Source organism: Toxotes jaculatrix, chromosome 9 (genome assembly GCF_017976425.1).
Source record: "Toxotes jaculatrix isolate fToxJac2 chromosome 9, fToxJac2.pri, whole genome shotgun sequence".
NCBI classification, from domain to species: domain Eukaryota; kingdom Metazoa; phylum Chordata; class Actinopteri; family Toxotidae; genus Toxotes; species Toxotes jaculatrix.
Window position 1 is genome coordinate 11,773,330 of NC_054402.1, and position 19,387 is coordinate 11,792,716.

Below are 19,387 nucleotides of genomic sequence, written 5' to 3' on the forward strand. Positions count from 1 at the left end.
CAGTAGAGCTGGTTACCATTACAATGATGGTCAGAGGTGAGGTGGTAGTGGTGTAACCCTCTAGGGTGGGAGTGGCAGCATCCAATGACATCTGGTCCTGTCGTGAACACATGTGACCGCAGTCGGCCCCGCCCACTGAGCGGAGGAGCAGGACCACACTGGCCGAACAACCCATAATCCACTGCTGGCTGCTGACTCCCAGTCCAGCCTGATCCCGTGTAGCAGTAAAGTCTTCACCTTGTCTATTCCTGCCAACCTGAGTTCAGTTGTCTGCCCTGATGACACAGCTCAGGCCAGTTTACTGCAGCCCCTGGTCCAGCCAGTGGTGCTGTGCTCTGTTCAAGCCCAGTGGAAAAGCTGAAGCTCCATCCTACCTTCCCTGTCCTACCTCACCTTTCCCTCCAGCTTCACTTCTACCAGCCCTGCTTTGCAAGCTTACTCTCCCTGTCTTTCCTGCACTGCTCTGCTCCAGTCTCCAGCTCCTAATGTTGCTGTTGCCGAGCTTACACACTGGCAGCCTTACATGTCTCTCTCTCTCTCTCTCTCTCTCTCTCTCTCTCTCTCTCTCTTTCCTCTAACACACACACACACATTAACTGCAGCTGTGCATGGTTCAGCCCAGCCCAGCTCACCCAACAAATCACAGTCTGCATTAGTTGTCAGCTGACCAGAACCAGCTGCTAGACACAGACATACAGACACTCACACAAACCTAGATCATTTTTTTTCTGATTTTCATTCTGCTGCACTTTCTTTGTCCATTTTTTTTTCTTGCAATCATACCAGTCCTTTCAAGTCAAGAGTTCTGCTGGCTGTGCTAAAGACAGGACCTAAAGTGCAGACGCAATCCCACACTCAGGCTGATTTGGTAAAATAAACTGTTGCTTTTTTTAAAAAAACAGAGAATATAGAGATTGCAGTGTGTGTTTATGCATATTCATGGGTTTGCTACAGTAAATTCAGTTTAATATTCCAGCGTGGAGGTTGGCAGATTGTGTCTGAGGCTCTAGGGAGAGTGTTTGAGAGTGGTGAGAGAAGCTATTGAACACAAAGTGGATGGAAAGTGGGGAGTGGGCGGCTTTATAGCTGAAGCGTGCATGTAGAGTTTTAGGACTGCAGAGCTTCCATGTGAAATTTCCCCAACTTTGCTTCAGCACACAGATAGGCAATAGGACACTGACTGAAGTATTTCAAGTATAAAATTCCATTACATCAGTTTTGATGTCCCAGAGTGCCAGCGACAATCGCTTTCACCACTCTAATTTTTCTCATGTCACCCTAGCATCTGGTCCTGCTTTATTCTTCATGATCCATTTTCACTATGTGTGGCTGAAGTGAAAGAAAGAAAAAAAGTGCATTCTGGGAACAAAATGGTTTTCATATGTTTTGCTGCAATTTGAAATTCTTCTCATTATAAAATTCCCCTTTGTGTTCCTTGCCAGTCGTACTTGTTGAACCAGAAGTTGCACAGAACATGGATCTGAGAAAAATATTGATTCAGCACAAGTTATGTCACCCAAAGGAGGAGTTTTACAGCCTGGATTTTGGTGTACTGTTGTTGCCATCTCTGTCGGTTACTCAAGCCAGAAAAACTGAATTTGGTTGAGGGAGAGGAAGTGGAGTTCAGATGGGGCGAACAAGTGAAACTGACTGACTGTGACAGGCTGAGACACTTGGCAGTCAATCAAACTACTTCTTTAAGAAGTAATGTCTCCTCAGTGGAACCATGATTCTTAAAATCAGCACAAAGACACATTACAGGAGGTGAAAATAACTCTAATGAGACTGATGTAATAGGGAAAATAATTCAATAATACATTGACTAAATTAAAAAGAGACGTTACAAGATTTTTCCATGGACATCAAAACAGTGAGTTTTCAAGGAACCATGTAATATGACATAAGAAAGACTTATGACACACAACAGTGACGCAGTATACATACAGTGAGGCTATGGGAGGGTACAAGTGGATAAATATAAAATACAAGCTAAATTATGGTAGTGTATCTTTGCAAGCTTTTTTAAAATTCCCTGAATAATAATAATAATAAATGAATATTCCATTACACTGCTATAACAAATAAAATTAAACATGTAAATGCATCTCTGAATGCAAGTGGAAAAAATGTTGCATATTTAAAGCATCACTGGAATAGAAACAGCTGATTACCCACACCCAGGGTCATTTAAGGGAATATTTTTCTCATTTTATGCTACATGTATGAATATATTTAAAAGGCCATCAGCAGATGTATAATTTAGTGACACGTACAGTAATGTATAGGTCCAGACATTTGCACATGCTGTGCTCCCTGCAGAGAGTAGGAGGTAACCATGGTGATGTTGTTTAGGTCATGATTAAGGTAATTAGTGTCCATGTCGGTGTGACAGAAAATCCCACCCACCGCCCACATGAATGCTCATTATTATAATGCTTTACATGTCTAAATATAAACAGCACAACGCACACAAACACACAGGAAACACACAAAAGCATGTGCACGTATGGAACTGCAATTCCTCTCCCACACAGTGTACAAATATTCATGTGTCCCACTCAGCAGCAGATGACAGTGCGTATGTCCAGTGCAATGTACAAAGAGGAGCGAAAGAGAAACCACACCCACTTCTAACACCCCACCCCCACCCACCCTCCTCTGCATCACCTCCCTGCTTCCAAAACCGCTGTGTCTCACCAAAAGCTCTTCAGTGCAACATGCCTGACAGCAGCAGCTAAAACGCGCGGGAACCACAGAGATTGGCTCTGTTTGTACGCCAGGCCCCCACAATGATCCTGTCATGCAAATATGCCCACACACAAACATGCCTCTGGCTGCAAGTCCCCATGTTACACAGATAGCTTGGTGTTGAGCTCTCATTCGCTCTGTCTTCCTTCACACTGTTTCCAAACACAAGTTATATCACTGTTTTAAGTTTGTTTCCATTCAAGCATTGGTCAAGTTTTAAGTGAATCATTGAACGTTTCCATTCACTGGTGCTATGGAAATGCCCTCAAGGGAGACCAACAAGATAACATAATTTTAAAAAACGAATTTAATTGATGCTGAGATTTGTGGGGGGTTTTTTGCAATATGTGCCTAAAAAGTATTAGGTGGAAAGATACACTACTTGTACTTGATATGAGGATCAGTGTGTTGGTTTAAGCGTATTATGTCATCGTGGTAGGATGAGGCCTTATTACTTCACTTCACCTCCTTTTTAAATGGAAGGAGAGATGGATTTAAAGCAAAACACCCAAGGCAACTTTCAGCAAATGAGGTGGTGGAGTGTTGAATAAGTGATGAGGACCTCGCACCTCTGTGGAAGGGAATGAGGATACTGACTCAGGCACTGTGGTGGGGGAGACAAACACAGAGATGATATATTGTAAAGCAGCTCATCTCTCAGGACAACTCCTGTCCTGGAGTTAGAGTCGGTTTGGAGAATAAATCAGTTACAAAATGAAATGGGAGAACAAAGCTCTAAAAGGATGATGACACATTCCAAGACCAAAACAAAAAACACCCAAATCACCCCGCACACAATGAGTTACAAAAATGCTCTTTAGTTCTCTATTCTATCCAGTCTTTTTGTTTCCTTTGTCAGTCCCTATTTATTCTCAGTTTATTATCTGTAACTCTGTAACTGATATCCAATTTCTGAACTCCCTTGGATGCATGATAAATGCCAACGACTACAAAAGAATTTTTGGTAATGCTTTATTTTATGGGTCGTTTATTTTCCAGATAATTTCCAAGAAAGCAAGTGACATGGAACTGTTGTTTCTTAGAAATTCCCTTCAAAATAGTGCTATTTGTTTGAGGAAATGGAGAAAGAGCTGGATTGGTACACTTTGTAAGTACCTGCTACTTTTTACTGTGACTTCAGGAGAAGTAATGAGGAAATTATATTAGTAGTAGCACATAACAATCTCCTCCATTTTCCCAAACTAAATAGAAAACTTGCCTGGAAAAAAGCTGCGACATACCAGTTCATTTTTAGGATATTATTACAAATCCAATGGACCCATAAAATGAAGTTTTGGCAGAGTGAGTGTGAGTGTCTGTATGTGCACCTTTGCTATTATTTGTACCTGCAGTTTTTTACCCATGCTTGTATGTGACCAGGGTTGTGTGTGGGTCTGAACCTCTGTAAAGGATGACATCATTGGGGTGTATAGGGCAGTGTGCCGCCATCATTTTTGAAGTTAATGTTTTCCAGCTGCATGGCCTCGGTTCCCAGCAGAACTGTTCCTTAGCTAAACAACACTGGAGGCTAAAAAGTAGCGGTCATGTACACTGGATTTGCAGGAGCTTGATTCCAGAGTGTGCGTGCTGCACATTGCATGTAGGTTAACTATTTAGACCAAAGACAAACAACATAAGCCATTTTACTGACTTCAAATAGCTCATCCAACTAGGCCAAGTCGGAAACCACAGTCCACTAAAACTCCTGCACACTGCCTTGTAAGCAGTTAGCTCTGCTATAGTTAGGTTCCCTGTAGAGCTAGAGGCTGACTCATGGCAGCGGTGTTTGATGTGGCACAGAGCTCCACTGAGTTTACTTGGGAAAACACTCTCCTGTTCCCATGGAGACCACAACAGGAAGGATGCTGTCACTCAAGGGTGCTGGATTCTCAGCAAACTACGGTTTGGCCCCTTGGCACTTGCAGAGCAACAAGAGGGACACAGGGTCAACCTCTTTCTGGCTGCACTAGCCCCCTATTCTCACACAGCACGCACACATTTGTGTTTCTCTGTGATCTGCTGCAGAGATGGAGAAAGTTCACTGACTGTGCTGGAAAAACAGGATTCAAAGAACAAAGCAGCTGCAAAAAAAAAAAAAAAAAAGTCAGGATGAGGATGATGAAGACTACAAATTTTCAGATAAAATAAATCTGGGATCAGTTTCTCAACTGCAGGAACTCAACTGCAGATTGTGTAAGGAATAGTTTTATATGTTTCCATCTGATTTGTTGGATCGAATTAACTTAATCAAGTGACCAATTTGCTTTTGTAATTGTTCAAAAGACTGGCGGTAGCTCACGGAATAAACTGCAGCAAGTTTGCAGCTCAAGTTTTTTTCTGTGTATTTGCAGTGACAACAGTTTCTAACCCTCTAGTGCTGCTGGTGATGTTAATATTGTCTCAAACTCAGTGTTGTTCTAAGTAAAACCTCAGCTTGTGGTTCAACACCACAGCACAACTTCTCTTGCACAAACAGGAAGACAGACACAGTTTGAAGTGAGCATGTTTCTTTTACCTGATGCACAGAGAGTGAAAAATGACAATCAAATGTGACTTGCCAAGAAATTCTGGTAATTTTGTATTCTGCAATGAACTTTCAGGTTGCTTTATAAATTCACAACACATTGAATTTATAAATTTAGATTAAGTGCTTGAAATGTATCTGTTCTTGATGTTGGTATTCCTCCACACCATTTTTTGTCTTGTGTTACTCTTAGATCTCCCTATTGCTCATGCTTTCGATTTGGTTTCTTCCCCCCTGCTGATGGCCTGCTTGTCACATGATGCATAGCAGCCTTATTATTTGTTGAAGCAACCTGAGGGGGAAATTAGAAGTGCTTTGATGCAATGGATTGCCCTTCTAATGTAAGCCATGCAAAACTATTTTCAAATCAAAATCATGATTTATTGTGATTAATTGTGCAAATATAAAGTAACAGTGCAGTTTTATCTGGCGTTGGGTTGAGCTCTTTCCTGGAGGAGGTAAGAGGAAACACTGAGTTCAGCGCTACAGCACACTGCCAATGCCATCTAGTGCTGAGAACTCAACACAGCAGGCTCCACGGATGATGAGAGAGTACCTCACCCTGTGCCAGTCTCCACACCTCTGAGTAGTAGCAGTTGCTGCCATGTCTTTAATGAATGACCTCCAGGAGGCGCTCTGTGCCAGAGATATTATCTGATCCTCTGGCAGCTGGTTTGTTTAGAAAAGGAAGCTATTAAAATGTCTTTAACTGAGAACTAAAGTCCTGAGGCAGGAGGGATGTTGGGGGAGGGAGCAAGAGAGGGGAGATGAGGTGGGGAGTATATGGGAGAGGGGAAGTTGGTGAGGAGCAGCTGCATTGTTAAAATTTTCCTTTCATTCTCCTTGGATTCACCTCCCTCTTAAAATTCATTCCCAACCCCCCCCACCAGAACAGCCTAACATCAATGAACCTCACCTTTTATCCTGTCCATCCATCTTGTTTATCCTCCATCAAACTGTCCAAATGTTTTCTTTACAGTATTTTTGTCAGTTCATGGGGAAATTGTATCTGCCGCATTTGTACAGATCACCTTTATGATAACAGACAATCAGGCAGCATATTAGGTTTAACAGAGCCTGACAGATGAGCACCTTTAAAAGGTAAGGAAACAGCAGGAGAGTAATTGGACACAGACACTACTTATACTTTAAAAATGTTTGTAAATGAAGAGGTCAGCTGTAAAATGTGTGTAAAGGGGGAATGGTTTTTGATTTTTTAAAAATGTATTTACTGTTCATTGCATAGTTACTGTTCCTTTATCTATTCTGTGAAACACTCCGTTCAGTAAAAGAAATGACAATAAAACTATACTACTTATAATTTTCCATCTGGCTGTTTCATTTTAATCCTCACTCACTGTCTCCCTTATTCATGAACTTAGATCATAGGAGGAAAAATCTGGTCTGTGAGACAAGAAAGTCCTAATATTATAACAGTATTATAGAATACTAGTATTAATTAACAGCAAAACCAGCAGAAAGACACACAGCTACTGTCACAGAGCTGGTGCCTCATTAATTCACTCTCCCACGTGGCATCTCTCCACATCTCCCCGCTGTTAACCCCCCCCCCCCCCCCCCCCCCCCCCCCACCCCCCCACTGTCCTGTCCCGTCTCGGGCCTCAGCCATCAAGCATAGACGGCTGAGGTCACCGGCTTCTTATTCGCTCTGCAATAAATATTTCTGATAATACCCATTTTTCTGCAAAAGCATGAGATAGTAAAGCTTTTTTTGTCGGTTAGTGTGGGAACAGGGCTGTATTTTTAAAATGTTACTCAATGCTTTTATGTTGCTATTGATGGTTTAAATGAGAAACACAGATAAAGAATCAGCTCAATACACCCGGGGACATTTTAAGGTTATAGAAGCAAGCAAAGCAAAAGAGCTGTTCCTTTAATTGTGACTTTCTGTTCAGAAGAGAGAACAGTAACTAGGAACAGAAAGAGGCCCAGGGAGGAGGCTTTGCCAATATTAATCTGTTCATCAAAACCTGATACAACTGGAACGATTACTGCAGCAACATAATAAATACCAGTCCAGTCCAGTAGTCATGGTCCCTCTCTCAGCACTGCCATGTATCTGCTGTTTCTCTGTGATCCTATCTGGGCCATGTACACAGCTGTTAGGCCTCTCCTGTTTCCTGTACAGGTAAGAGAGTCTCCAACCTATAAGACAGTTCACTGACTCATTCACATTGGCCAAATCAAACTCTGAAATACTCAAAGCGCTAGTCTACTTCCCCTGCACGTCTGGGCCGCTGACACTAGGAAACCGTAACCATTCGCTCGGCAATTATCCCTAATGATTTCTGTTTCCTGTAACTCTGCTAGCTTGAAAAATGTGTCCTCACTCTGAACCTGACATATCCATCCTATATCAGGCCCAAGCCAATATTTACTTTTATGCAATCATGCCAGAAGTACATACCAGCACAATGGACACAGTGGTTATAAGCTCCTACGGTTATGGACATCATGAACAGTCGTATCAGCTCTGTTCCAGGCTGATCAGAGAAAAATAAATCATCAGACTTTATGCTAACCCCCAGTCTACACCCTCACAGTGATGAAAAAGCCCACTTGAATGCCTAGTTTGTAATAAATCATTCAGTCATGACGCCTACATATGACACCTACACAAAGCCTACATGTAACCCCTGTGTAACCTCTACACCAGCGCTAACTATCTACCAGACGCCCACTCAGCACTGCTCCTTCTCCCTGAGGTCCCAGTTTAGACGGAGGACGCAGCTGTTCTGAAGAGTTTTCCTCATGCGTTTTCATATGTATTATCCTCCCTTACCTTTTCCCCCCTTCCCTCCCTTCATCCCCAGTTTCTCTCCTGCGCCTTACAGACTCAAAAGCCCTCCTGTCTCCCTCTCTGCCCTGTGCTTTTTTCCTCTCTTATTTCTTCTGCAGATCCTGTTTCAGCTCTTTGGCTGACATTTAAAGAACAAAAAATTGATGTATGCACATAGGAAGATACAGAGTAAGACACAAGCGTCCAGTGAGCCAGCACAGGTGCATAGCCTGGCTTTAAATCCAAAATGAAACAAAACCCTCCCTGCCTCTAATATCAGCGTCCACTGGCACGACAGACAGCCACAGATCTGTGTATTGTTTCTTCCCCTTTACTACCTTCAGTTATTTTCTTTCTCATATTGACTCATTAGAGTTTGTCCTATTATGGTTTGACATTTTAAGAAATATGCTTATTTATAGTCTTAGATGAAACAAACAATACAACATTAGGAGGCTGATGCAGCAAGCAGCCATTTAGTTTAGCTTAGCTACTCTCTCTCTGTCCAGTGGTAGCTTCATACTTTTTGTGTTTGTGGTATCAATCATGTTCTCATCTAATTCTCAATAAGAAAGCAAATAGTCTCCTAGAATTTTCCAAAATGTCAAACTAATCCTTAAAAAAAAACTGTAATTTGAGTAAATTTAGAAACAGATTTATGCTGGTAATTTGATTGATTCAGTTTATCATCCAGTCATTAGATATGTAGTATTCATGTTCTAGAAAGTCCCCATTGAAAAATATATATATTTTGACCCAGATTTTAACCAATCAAGTATGCTGATTGATTATCTTGAATCTATACAGCTTTTTCCAGCCAGTTAGTTTGTGCTATGACTAGTTACGTCTATGCGCTGCTACTCAAAACAACACATTATCTGTAAATCAAAACAACCTGTTCTGTTTCTAATAGGGGCACAGGTATTGCAGACATAATAACGTGTGCATGCAGGTGTATGCCTTTATCTTGGTGTACATGTGTGGATGGATGTGTGTACAACTGAAGTGGGTGCTAGGGGTGAAATATTAACAATAGCTGCTTGTTTCTGTCTCTCTCTCTCTCTCTCTGTTTTGTTTTCTGACACCAGGGCCAAGAGGACAGACACGGTCAGACGGGATTATGGGTGGGTCAGCCGGGTTGATCAAAGCTAACAGGGAACGGTTAGAGGGATGAAAAGATCTTGGAGGATTTGACCATGTAACAAAAACACTGTGCTGTTTTAAGATTTATAGATTTTCAGACAGTCTGTACAAATGGTAGCATCTGACATTTTCTTTATCAATTTGTCTTTTTATTAGATCACTTTCATACTCTGTCTCTCTCTGTCTCGCCCCGTCCAGCAAGTGAGGACAGTTAATGAGGGAAAGTCCACATCACGTATCAGTGCCACACAGTGTGTATGAGTGTGTGTGGATACAGCAGGGTGAGGGCAGCAGGGCATGGGGGTCGGACGGTAATGGCAGTAGCACATTCAGGCCTCCTACTCTGGAATGCAGAGTGAGGGAGAGACACAACACTGCAATTCACTCACAGAGTCACAGAACTATTCTTAGTCCAGTATGTGAAGTGGATTCCCCCCCAACCACCACCACCAACCCCCCACCCTGGGGGCCGTGAAACGAGTCTGGACAGACGAGTGGACGGCGGTGTCTATTAAAGTACAGGGCAGGATGGCGAGGCTGGCGGGGAGAGTTTTAGAGAAAGAGAGAGAGGATAAAAGTTAAGCTCCAGTGAGGCAAAGCCTGGTCAGCTCAGTCTGAATGGAGCAGTTCACTGGCTGTGAAGCCTCTCTCTCCAAAGAGCCTATTGTAAATGCACATTGGCACAATGCATGGAGCCCCCGGGACCTCACTCTCTCTCCTCCTCCTCTCATGTGACCTCTCACAAACACTGACATACAGGCAGACAAATACTTTCTCTTTATTCAGTTCTCCTACCTAGACTAAACAGATGTTTTGTCTTCTAATGCTGTTCAACAACTGGCTGACACTACAATGCTACATGTTTTTCAGGGAAAAAAAAAAAAAAGAATTTCCTGTGCTCACACCCAGCATGTACATTACTGGGATCACTGTGCAGCATCACGCAGAGTTCAAACAGTGGGGGAATTCAGCGGGAGACAGTGTCACTAGTGACAGTGACAGGCTCACATTTTTTTCTCTTCTCTCCTCTCATTGCTTTTATTTCTCTGTCCTTTCTGAATGAGTCATTTAGAAGATGGGGAGAGACACACACCGAGGCCTGGCAGTGCACGGTCCTACTGTTATCGGGCAAACACGGCTGAGTCGTCCACAGCTCAGTCATAACAAATGTCAAAGAGCTATTCATCTCCTCTAATCCCTTTCTCTATTCTCTTGTCTGCATGTATAAACACATCGGTGACACTAGAAGCATTCACTCAAAATAACAAGGAGTGAGAACTGAAGAGCCGTGTGAATGTAATCCGGTTGATTTTGAAGAAAGAATGAGGGAGTAGAAAGGAAGTGTAGGTAATTAGGGAATTCATGTGGAGAAAGAAAAGGCAAAGCAAGGAAAAAAAGGGAAAGAGGGAGCAAAGCTGAGGGAGGCAAAAGGTAAGGAGTGAAAATACAAGAGGGAGAGGTAAGCAGAGGTAAAGTGGAGGGAGGAATAAAGGGGGAGATGCAGTGAGGGGAGGTCTAACATGAGGAAAAGAAAATGTACATGTCACCCTGCTGATGAAACCTTTAAAGTGATATGAACACACATTTAAATTAGACCACATGATGAAGGCGCCACAAAGAAGTGCACGGCATGGCTTCTCAGAAATGCTGCAAGCTGAGCTGTTCAGAGACACAAAACAGAGAGACAAACAAAGACAAACACAGTCTAAAAAAGGACGAAACAGTCTCACTCGCCTCTGGTAGTGTGAGTGGTGCATCACATGCGTCATGCATTTATGTGTTAAAAGCCACAAAACTGAGGGATGACACGCATGCAAAGTAAGATAACATACTGAATGTGTACCACTCCACCATCATTTTTATTACATCAGAATTTTGCTTTTCATGGAGGCTTGTCCGCCCAGATCAGAATGAACTTGGTTCTGTGAGAAATTTCTCTTGTAGATCATGGCCTAAAATATGGTGTTTGTGGTGTGAAATAGCATCTCTGCTCTCTTTGCCTGAAAGTTTCAGTTCACAAAAGTTATTTATATTTCATTTCATGTTTTAGGGCGTTAGCGGAAGTGGTCTTTACTCTAGCTGAGGTGGCCAATATTCACTATAAATCCTCATAATCATTCTGTATAGTCCTATTTTATTACTTCCATTGCAGTATTAAAGACCAGAACCTCCTTTCTTGATTGTTCTGGCCGGGAGAGTCTCTTTTCTCTCACAGTCTTATTTATATGATTATACAATCCAACTGTGGTCTGATTTCCAAAACCCCAACTTATGTAAGAGAATAACTGTATTGGCAGGCAAGGAAATGTTGATTTGTGAAGCAGCTTTATATCCGAATCTGTGGGAATTAAGACAACAGCACAGCATTTCTATTTTCTGTCCTGACGTCTTGTGAAACCAACTTTCCTCAAGAACTGGAACACTTGCGTGAATGTCCAGAGAGACCTGAAAAGTTGCTAGTGTGCATACTATATAGCACACTGAAACTCCAAATGCACACTCCAAACAAATCTTGCTAATGCTAATGAAGACACCATGACGTGCAAATACTGCACATAAAAACCTGCAACCTTACAGTAAAGATGCACACTCATGCACACACAGGACAGAGTGTTTATAAGAGGACAAGTTATCTGCAGTGGAGCCTCAGTGCAAAGTCCTCTGGGAAGGGAGACAGATCTACTGAATCTTTCTTTTCCTCTTCTCACCCTTCCTCCCTCATTTTCTCCCTGGTTTTCCCCTCTTTATGGTCTCGCCTTCTAAAATGATAAGACTGCTGATGTCTGGCCCAATTATAAGCTAAGCTTGATTCTGGCTCCACCAGCGCTCCCGTTCCTGTCCTACCTTGCCCTGTCCAGATGTAATAGGAGGCACGTGACAGAAATGTCAGGATCAGTGCAGATTTCATTCAGCAGCTACAGCAACTCTAATAACTAGCAAACAAATAACAAAAGAGATAAAAGAAAACAAAGGAAGTGATAAAAGATTGAGTGGGTGTTCAGAAGCAGTTGGAGGAAAAGAGTTACAGACACAATTGAAAGAGTCGTTCTAATATAAGCATCTACACAAACCAGCAAATTTATTTATGGCATATCTTGTAAGATGCAGATGAGCGTGGGAACAGAGGAGAATTAGATGAGATCAAATAAGATACAGTAGAGGGGAAAATGTAGAGATATGTGAGGAGTCATGGGAGTGCTTCCTGTTAGAATTCCATCCTAAGTGACCTTTTTCTGTTGCCATGGTAACAGAGACATGGCGATGGGGGAGTAATTACCGGTAATCCGACCGGTTTCTCTCCTCTGGGACAATTGATTTTCAGCATTATCAGTTTGACTAACTCGCATGAGACGGGCGTATTAGTTGGCGTTTCATGCCGCCAGCAACTGACACTGACAACTCTCTTATCTAGACAGAGCAGCACACTGTGGTCATATCATGATTAAACCACGCTGACACAGATCTAATGCAGTTACAAACCCATATGCATGCCACAAGGTTTTTAAAGCAGCCCGAATGGTTGGTTGTTCAGAACAACCAAAAGTATAGCACGGGTGCACTAGGTTACTGTGGATGTATGCTGGCCAGATAAGCAGGTCAGCAGTCATGCACAATGGACTGCAGGCAGTCGACATGATGTGTCATGAGGAGAGAGCAGAGTCAGACTGACAGCACGTCCCCCAATGACCACACACACCCGCAAAATATCACTGGGACACATCCACCCACTACCACTAACTGCTCCATGCTGTCTGACACAAATGTCAGAGACACAGACAGACAGACAGACATGCCCAGTAGTGGTATTTTAGTAGGAGAACAAACATGTAGATGAACAACATGACTTGTACAAGCCCAGAAGACAGAGAAATGAAGGCTGATGTACATAAAGATTAATAGAGAATAGAGAAAATGAAACTAATGTAATGAGACAAGCCAAAAACAGTCCAATTTCTGAAGAGAGGAGAACATCTAGTAAAAGCTCTGAGTCACATTAAAACAAAGAAACACACTTCAACTTTGACCAAAGTGTGACTTTCTCTCTATATGTTGCTGTATAAGTACATGTGTATTCACTTTTTGGGGTTAAAGCCAAAGAAAACATAGTACTACTGCTGTCTGGTAATTATTTTAGTCGAACGGAAGCATGCACATGAGCATGGAGGGGAACCGCATTGCTAAAGGACCACCGTACCAAAGGGGTTTTTCATGTTTAAGCCTATTAACTATAAGTCAAATATATTTTACATCACTGTCAGCTAGTTTCCAAAGCAATCTGCAAGTTCTTAGAGTGATTTCCTACCTTACAGGCAGTTCTTATAGCAGCAGAGAGCACACTGCCCAACTGTGCTCTCTTGCTTATAGAGTGTAAGTGAGAAAATACTTAAAAATGTTTTTGATATCAGTTGCATGTTAGAGGCCTTTAGCTCCCTGCAAGACAATAGTTTTAATAATATATATATATATATATATATATATATATATATATATATATATATATATATATATATATATATATATATATATATATATATTTTTTTTTTTTTTTTTTTTTTTGGCTAATCTATTCTGAAACAGAATCAATTAAATGAAAAACGCAAGATAATGAAAACAGAGTTAGCTGCAGCCATAGCCAGTATGACATGACAATTCCTGGTAGATACTTGAAGCTTGCTTGAAATAGAAAATGGCAGTAAACAGTTAATCAGTTTTATTCGTGGACAAGTTAGCAGCAAAAATGTGTAGTTTATACAGTGATTTGTAGTTAATGAGATAAATCACGAAAAAAAAACAGTGGTAGTGTAATCATTGTACATATTATAGGATTAGAGGGTCACCTCTGTGACTGGACTACAAACACTGGTTAGTAACAAAACGAAAAATTCACAGAAAATGTCTGGAGACCAGTTCTGGGCACCAAAAATAGTCAATATGTGATCAGGCATGAAGCTAGTAGTAACATAAGGGCACCAAGGACGCCAAAGGCAAGGAGGGGAATTATCTGCCAAAAGAAAGACAGGACCATGGCGATATAACACCAAAGACTGGACGCCATGTGGAAAGGCATGAGCATGCATATGGCCTAAAGCAATGAGCGCTGGTGTCTGCATACAAGCAACCCTGTGCTACTGGGCAAATAGACTCTGAGCTACAGTGGGATGCCAGGGTGGGCATGTTGGCCCCAGTCTCTGGCTGTGTGGTTAGTGTGGCTGGCATCCTCCAGGCATGGTATGACATGTGGTTCATCCCAGCAGGGAGGCAGAGTCACAACAAGAATGACACTTGTGTCTACACTGCTATGCTGCTCACTTTTGCTGAGAGTCATAATAAACATACTCTTTCTGGTGCCAGCAATCAACAGAAGTGGGTCTGAAATACATTAGATGTTGTACTTGATGTATTTTTATGTTTTATTTCATTGTTATTTGGTGGACAGCAGCTCAGAGCCAGACATAGGCCTGTAAAGATACAATGGAAAATATCACATGGTCACTGAAAAAACAAGTGCACTTTAAAAACCAAAACTCAACCACCATTACATCCTTCATTCTTGTAACTATCTACCCTTCCATGCTCCCTGCATATTTGAGGCTGGGTGGGCTGACCACTTTGTGAAACAGTGAAGTAGTCAGAAAGCAGTGATTGCTTTCACAGAGCAGTTCATCAGAGGAAAATGCAGCATGAACCAGGGGGACTTACCAGGTATCACGTATGCTATGCGCTCATGAATTCACACACACATTCACACGAACACTTGAGAAACTGATCTAACCTGATCCGGGACCCACGCAGAGCAGTGGGGCAGTGTGAAACGCAGAGGAAAACCGTGTCAGAAGTGACTCAAACATAGAAGAAACAGTGAAGGCATGGAGGAGATGGGGAGAGAGGTGAGGGGAGGGTGTGACGTTAAGTGAATGAGGGAAACTGGTTGCTAGGAAAAGAGAGAGGGGGTCAGAGAGAGCGAGAGAGAGAAAAGAGGCTCTCGCTTCATTGAATGTTATGCCATAGGGCCTGATTCTGCTGACCTGGTTTCTTTCACCAACAAAGGCTGTGCATTAACACGCTCGCAAAAACGTCCACACACATGCACACAATGCCTATGGACATTTACACACCCACTTAACCTAAGCCTGTGCACACACGCGCAATATATGCACATTTACACACATGCTTACTCTTCTACCCAGCTTGCCCAAAAACTGAGACTAGCCAGTCAGTCTCTTACACTGGGGAATGACAATAAAGCTGGTGTCTTCATGCACACAGATGTAGATCACAATATTAGTCATGGTTTCCGTTTCATTTCTCATTTTTAGTAAATGAATACTCAAAACTGGGTTAGATGTTCTGGTAAATTCTTCTTAGAAGAGGGAAACAAAACGATACATACATGAAATGATTTAAACTTGTCAATAATCAGGGACTTTATGGCAAAATTGGAGTTTTATATGATTTTTGCACCAGTGTGATCCGGTACCTCAACGTGTTTCATCTTTTTCATCCAGAAAATGTATTATTTTAGGATATATATCGTTGTCACGATAATAAAATAACATATAGCGAGATAAAGGATTCATGGTCATAACGCAAGGCACTGTTGAAGCAAAACCCTTGAGAACTGGTGCAGAGTAGAACCTTTATTTGTAGAAATATCTCTGGAACATCAGAATGTGTTTTTGCACAAAATATTCTTTTTGGAGTTTTTCTAATGCATTCACAGCTCAATCTGAACTTCAGCGTGTTCCACATCTAAATAGACTTTTTTCCCCCCAACCATATTTTGACTTGACTATAAGAAAACATACCTCTTGTTTGAGGCTGAGATACAGCTTCTCACTTAGTGACTATTTCTCTTCATCTATCTCCTGCGCATCAATCCTCTGACTTCCTTTCGGTAACCACTTACTTATTTGTACATTTATTTTCTTTTTGCTTGAAAACCACAGACTCAGCGTGTGACTTGAGCTGTGATGCTTTAAGGCATGGCAGTGATGAAGCTCCACGGTGCATTCTTCCTGCGGTGCAACACTGTGTTTCAGTGTCCTACATGATACCAACACAAGGTGACTCATTTACCAATCAATATATACATCCAATAAAGGAATCAGAATGCACTATTTAATTTTACTCAATTTTGGGGACATGACAAATGCATACTGTCAGTAAACATGATTTTACTATTAAGGCTCATGCTATTAATATTATTGTATTCTGTTGCATTCCGCTCACCCAGTGTCAATAGCAACATCTGGCTGCTCATAGAAAATGTCTATTTTCCAATGAGAAGTACACAGGTTTCATTCACTGTGGTTCTATTCAGTTCTTTTCTATTTAAATCCAGTCTTCTGCCCATCACAAAAACTGTGTGATATATTACATTTTACCTCTTCCTTCCAATCAATGCCCTGTATGCTCTGTTCTGCCTGTGTCCCACTGACACACTAACACCAGAGTAAAGAGGATGTTGAGTAGCAGCAAAGAGACTCGAGTGGAGTGACCTTTCTCTGTGCTAATCTCCACAGAATGGACACACACATACGCACACACTCAAAATGTAAGGTAGAGGATTTGTCCTCTGTCAGATGAATCAAAAGGACATCATCAAAACATAAATCCTTCTCCTTGTGCGTGTGGCTGATTTTTTTCCCCTGGCTTACCCCTCCTCCCAGTATCTTATGTGTCAATCAGAGCCTTTCATTATAAGGCGTGACACACCCACTGAAGCATCCCTTTCACATTTCACGATATTAAAATAGCCTGATAGTATAATTAGTCGTAAATCGAGCCCAGTGGTCGAATTAATCTCGCTCTTTCCCATCCTTCTTTCCCTCCATTCGTCCTTCCTGGTGTTTTCTGTGCACCGCTGGGCAGATGTAAACCGCTGCCAGTGCCGTACCGCATCCTACTATCCTACTACCAAGCCGCTAATTTTATTGCATTTCATTCACTTCGTCCAGCCACACTGAAATAAACTCCAACCCACAGGGGAATATGATAGGCTCTACGACTTTATAGCCACATTACCAGCCAATAAGCGGGTTCTTTTCAATACCTAGTGGAAAGAAATGTGGCGATTCCTGCGCCTGCCGAGCGTTATCCATTTAAATGTATTGAATGGTTCACCCCCTGCAGGATCAATAGGCTGAACAGCACTGCTGCACTGTGCTGCAAGTGCTCATCCACCGCAAAGAAAGATGCAACATGAATGTCAATGTCAGGTCTGCTACAGCTACGGTGCAGCGGTGCGGCGCGTCTGATAGAGGCTGGTACCACATCTAAGTCCTTTCCAGATGTAAAGCTTTTGGGGGTTCAAAGCAGCCAAAGCTTTGGGCCCACAGGTGGCGATGCGTTTTTCACTACCACCATGTTTTGAGAATTCATGCGGGTCTGCTCACCGTCACTGCGGAGTGTCTGACTGCGTTGCACGCTGTCTGCCGTATCTCCGCCGCGCTCCCCGGTTTCAGCAGGTTCTTGGTGAATCTCCGGGTCGATTCGGCTGCCATCTCCTCATCTGAGCGGTCACCGAGCACAGTTCAGCCTGGTTAAAAAAAACAAAAACAAAACAAAAACCAAAAAAAAAAACAAAAAACAGTTCTGCTGCAGTCAGACCTGGCTCTCGCTCCTAACATGAGCCGACCGAGCTGTGTTTACACACACATATGCACACACACGCACACACGCTGCACACACACACACAGTCGGTTCACACACGCAGAGCGCGGAGTGCGGAAAGGATGCCTGTGCGGACGTCAAGTTTGGCCGAATGATAGACGAAACTTCCGCTTTACGCTTTCAAATTAAAATACCATTAACGAACAATCCTGAAAAGGCTCATTGAGTAAGAGTGGTGCCTTTATTGTGAAGGTCAAAAGCACCAACTCTTTTGACTCTTTTTGGCAACTTCACACGCTAAAGGAAGCAGGTAATTTTCACTGCTGCAAATGAATTTCGCTTTCATCAAGCCTTAAATATATTTGAACCCCATGTATCAGTAGTCCGTGATCATTTATTCAACACTCAACAGCAGCCTAACAGCCTCTGCTAAACTTGATTTGACCAGGGTTTTTCAGTCTATACTGTATTCATCATGCATCTCAAGGGGAGCTCTGAAATGTCAACTACTCATCTGCAGTCCAGTCACGACCAGAGAAGGATGGAGCAGCATTTACAGTAGATGTTATGTGATGTGGGAGAAACACAGACTAACAGCGACACCTGGCGGTATCTGAGCAACTCTCCCATCATCACAGTTTTTTTAAATTTACCACTTTCTCAAGACAGTGATATTTTGGCTCCCTCTTGTGTACATGGGTAGCATTGCAAAAAAAAAAAAAAAAACGCCAGTAAAGGGACGATGGGGATAATCTGGCTCTGCACGTTTTTTTCCCAGAACCAAGGCAAACCTAGACTCCCTCATTATTCAAAACAGTCTGATCATGGAGAGTTTTCTGTAGGGAAGTTAAGATGAATTGAATGTGTATGAATGTGTATATATGTATCAAATTAACAGATGCGGCCACTTTCATGTATGGACAGTTGTGAGGAGAAAAAAATAAACCTCTGAAGTAACCGTGGTCACAGACAAAAGAAAGTAAACACCACGACTTAAGCTAAATGAAACAACCGGGAGAGTTTGCTCGTGTTAACTTTTCCAGTTTTGTTAATGATATTAAGTTCCACGATAGTTAGCTTGTAGCAATGAAGAGCGAGTACACGCTGTAAACAAACAAACCAACAAAATGACCATCACAGCAACAAGTGCAGTTGGATATAAAATAACATGGACACTTCATATCAGCGAATGAAAGGAAAATTGACTCCAGCGCCAGAAACAGTGAGTACACAATCTTTGCTCGCTGCTTTCTTCCCTGGTGGTTAAATGTCTCTACTTGGCTGTGTGTGTGTGTTTTCTTTTTAAACTCGTTGTTGTTGTTTGCTTGTTGTCATTATGGTGGTTGTAGTACGTACGAAATTGTTTACCTCAACACCTAAACTGTTGTGTTACAACAAGACACAGTAAGCTCGGACAGTGCCTGCATCAAGTGTTTTCAGTAATTTGCATTTTCTTCATTTGCTCAGTGACCTGTTGATGGTGTGTGCAAAAGGTCTGCGAGTTGCTTATGAAAACTTCCTCATTCTTGTTTTAGGATGAGCTGTGCTGCTCCAGTAAC

At 42.2% G+C, this 19,387-nt stretch overlaps 1 protein-coding gene across 2 annotated transcripts in view; it reads right to left on the reverse strand.

Moving 5' to 3' along the window:
- dock10 (dedicator of cytokinesis 10) overlaps positions 1–17,854 on the reverse strand; it is a 57,675-nt gene extending 39,821 nt beyond the window's left edge. Inside the window, exon 1 of one of the 2 annotated variants that reach the window (XM_041047289.1) lies at positions 17,612–17,854. In XM_041047289.1, the coding sequence (XP_040903223.1) occupies positions 17,612–17,719 (108 nt within the window). In that variant the 5' untranslated portion in view covers positions 17,720–17,854. Of the gene's footprint in view, positions 1–16; positions 383–17,611 lie in introns of those variants that run through there. The other variant, XM_041047291.1, reaches the window with a different exon arrangement.
- Positions 17,855–19,387: the final 1,533 nt, after the last annotated feature.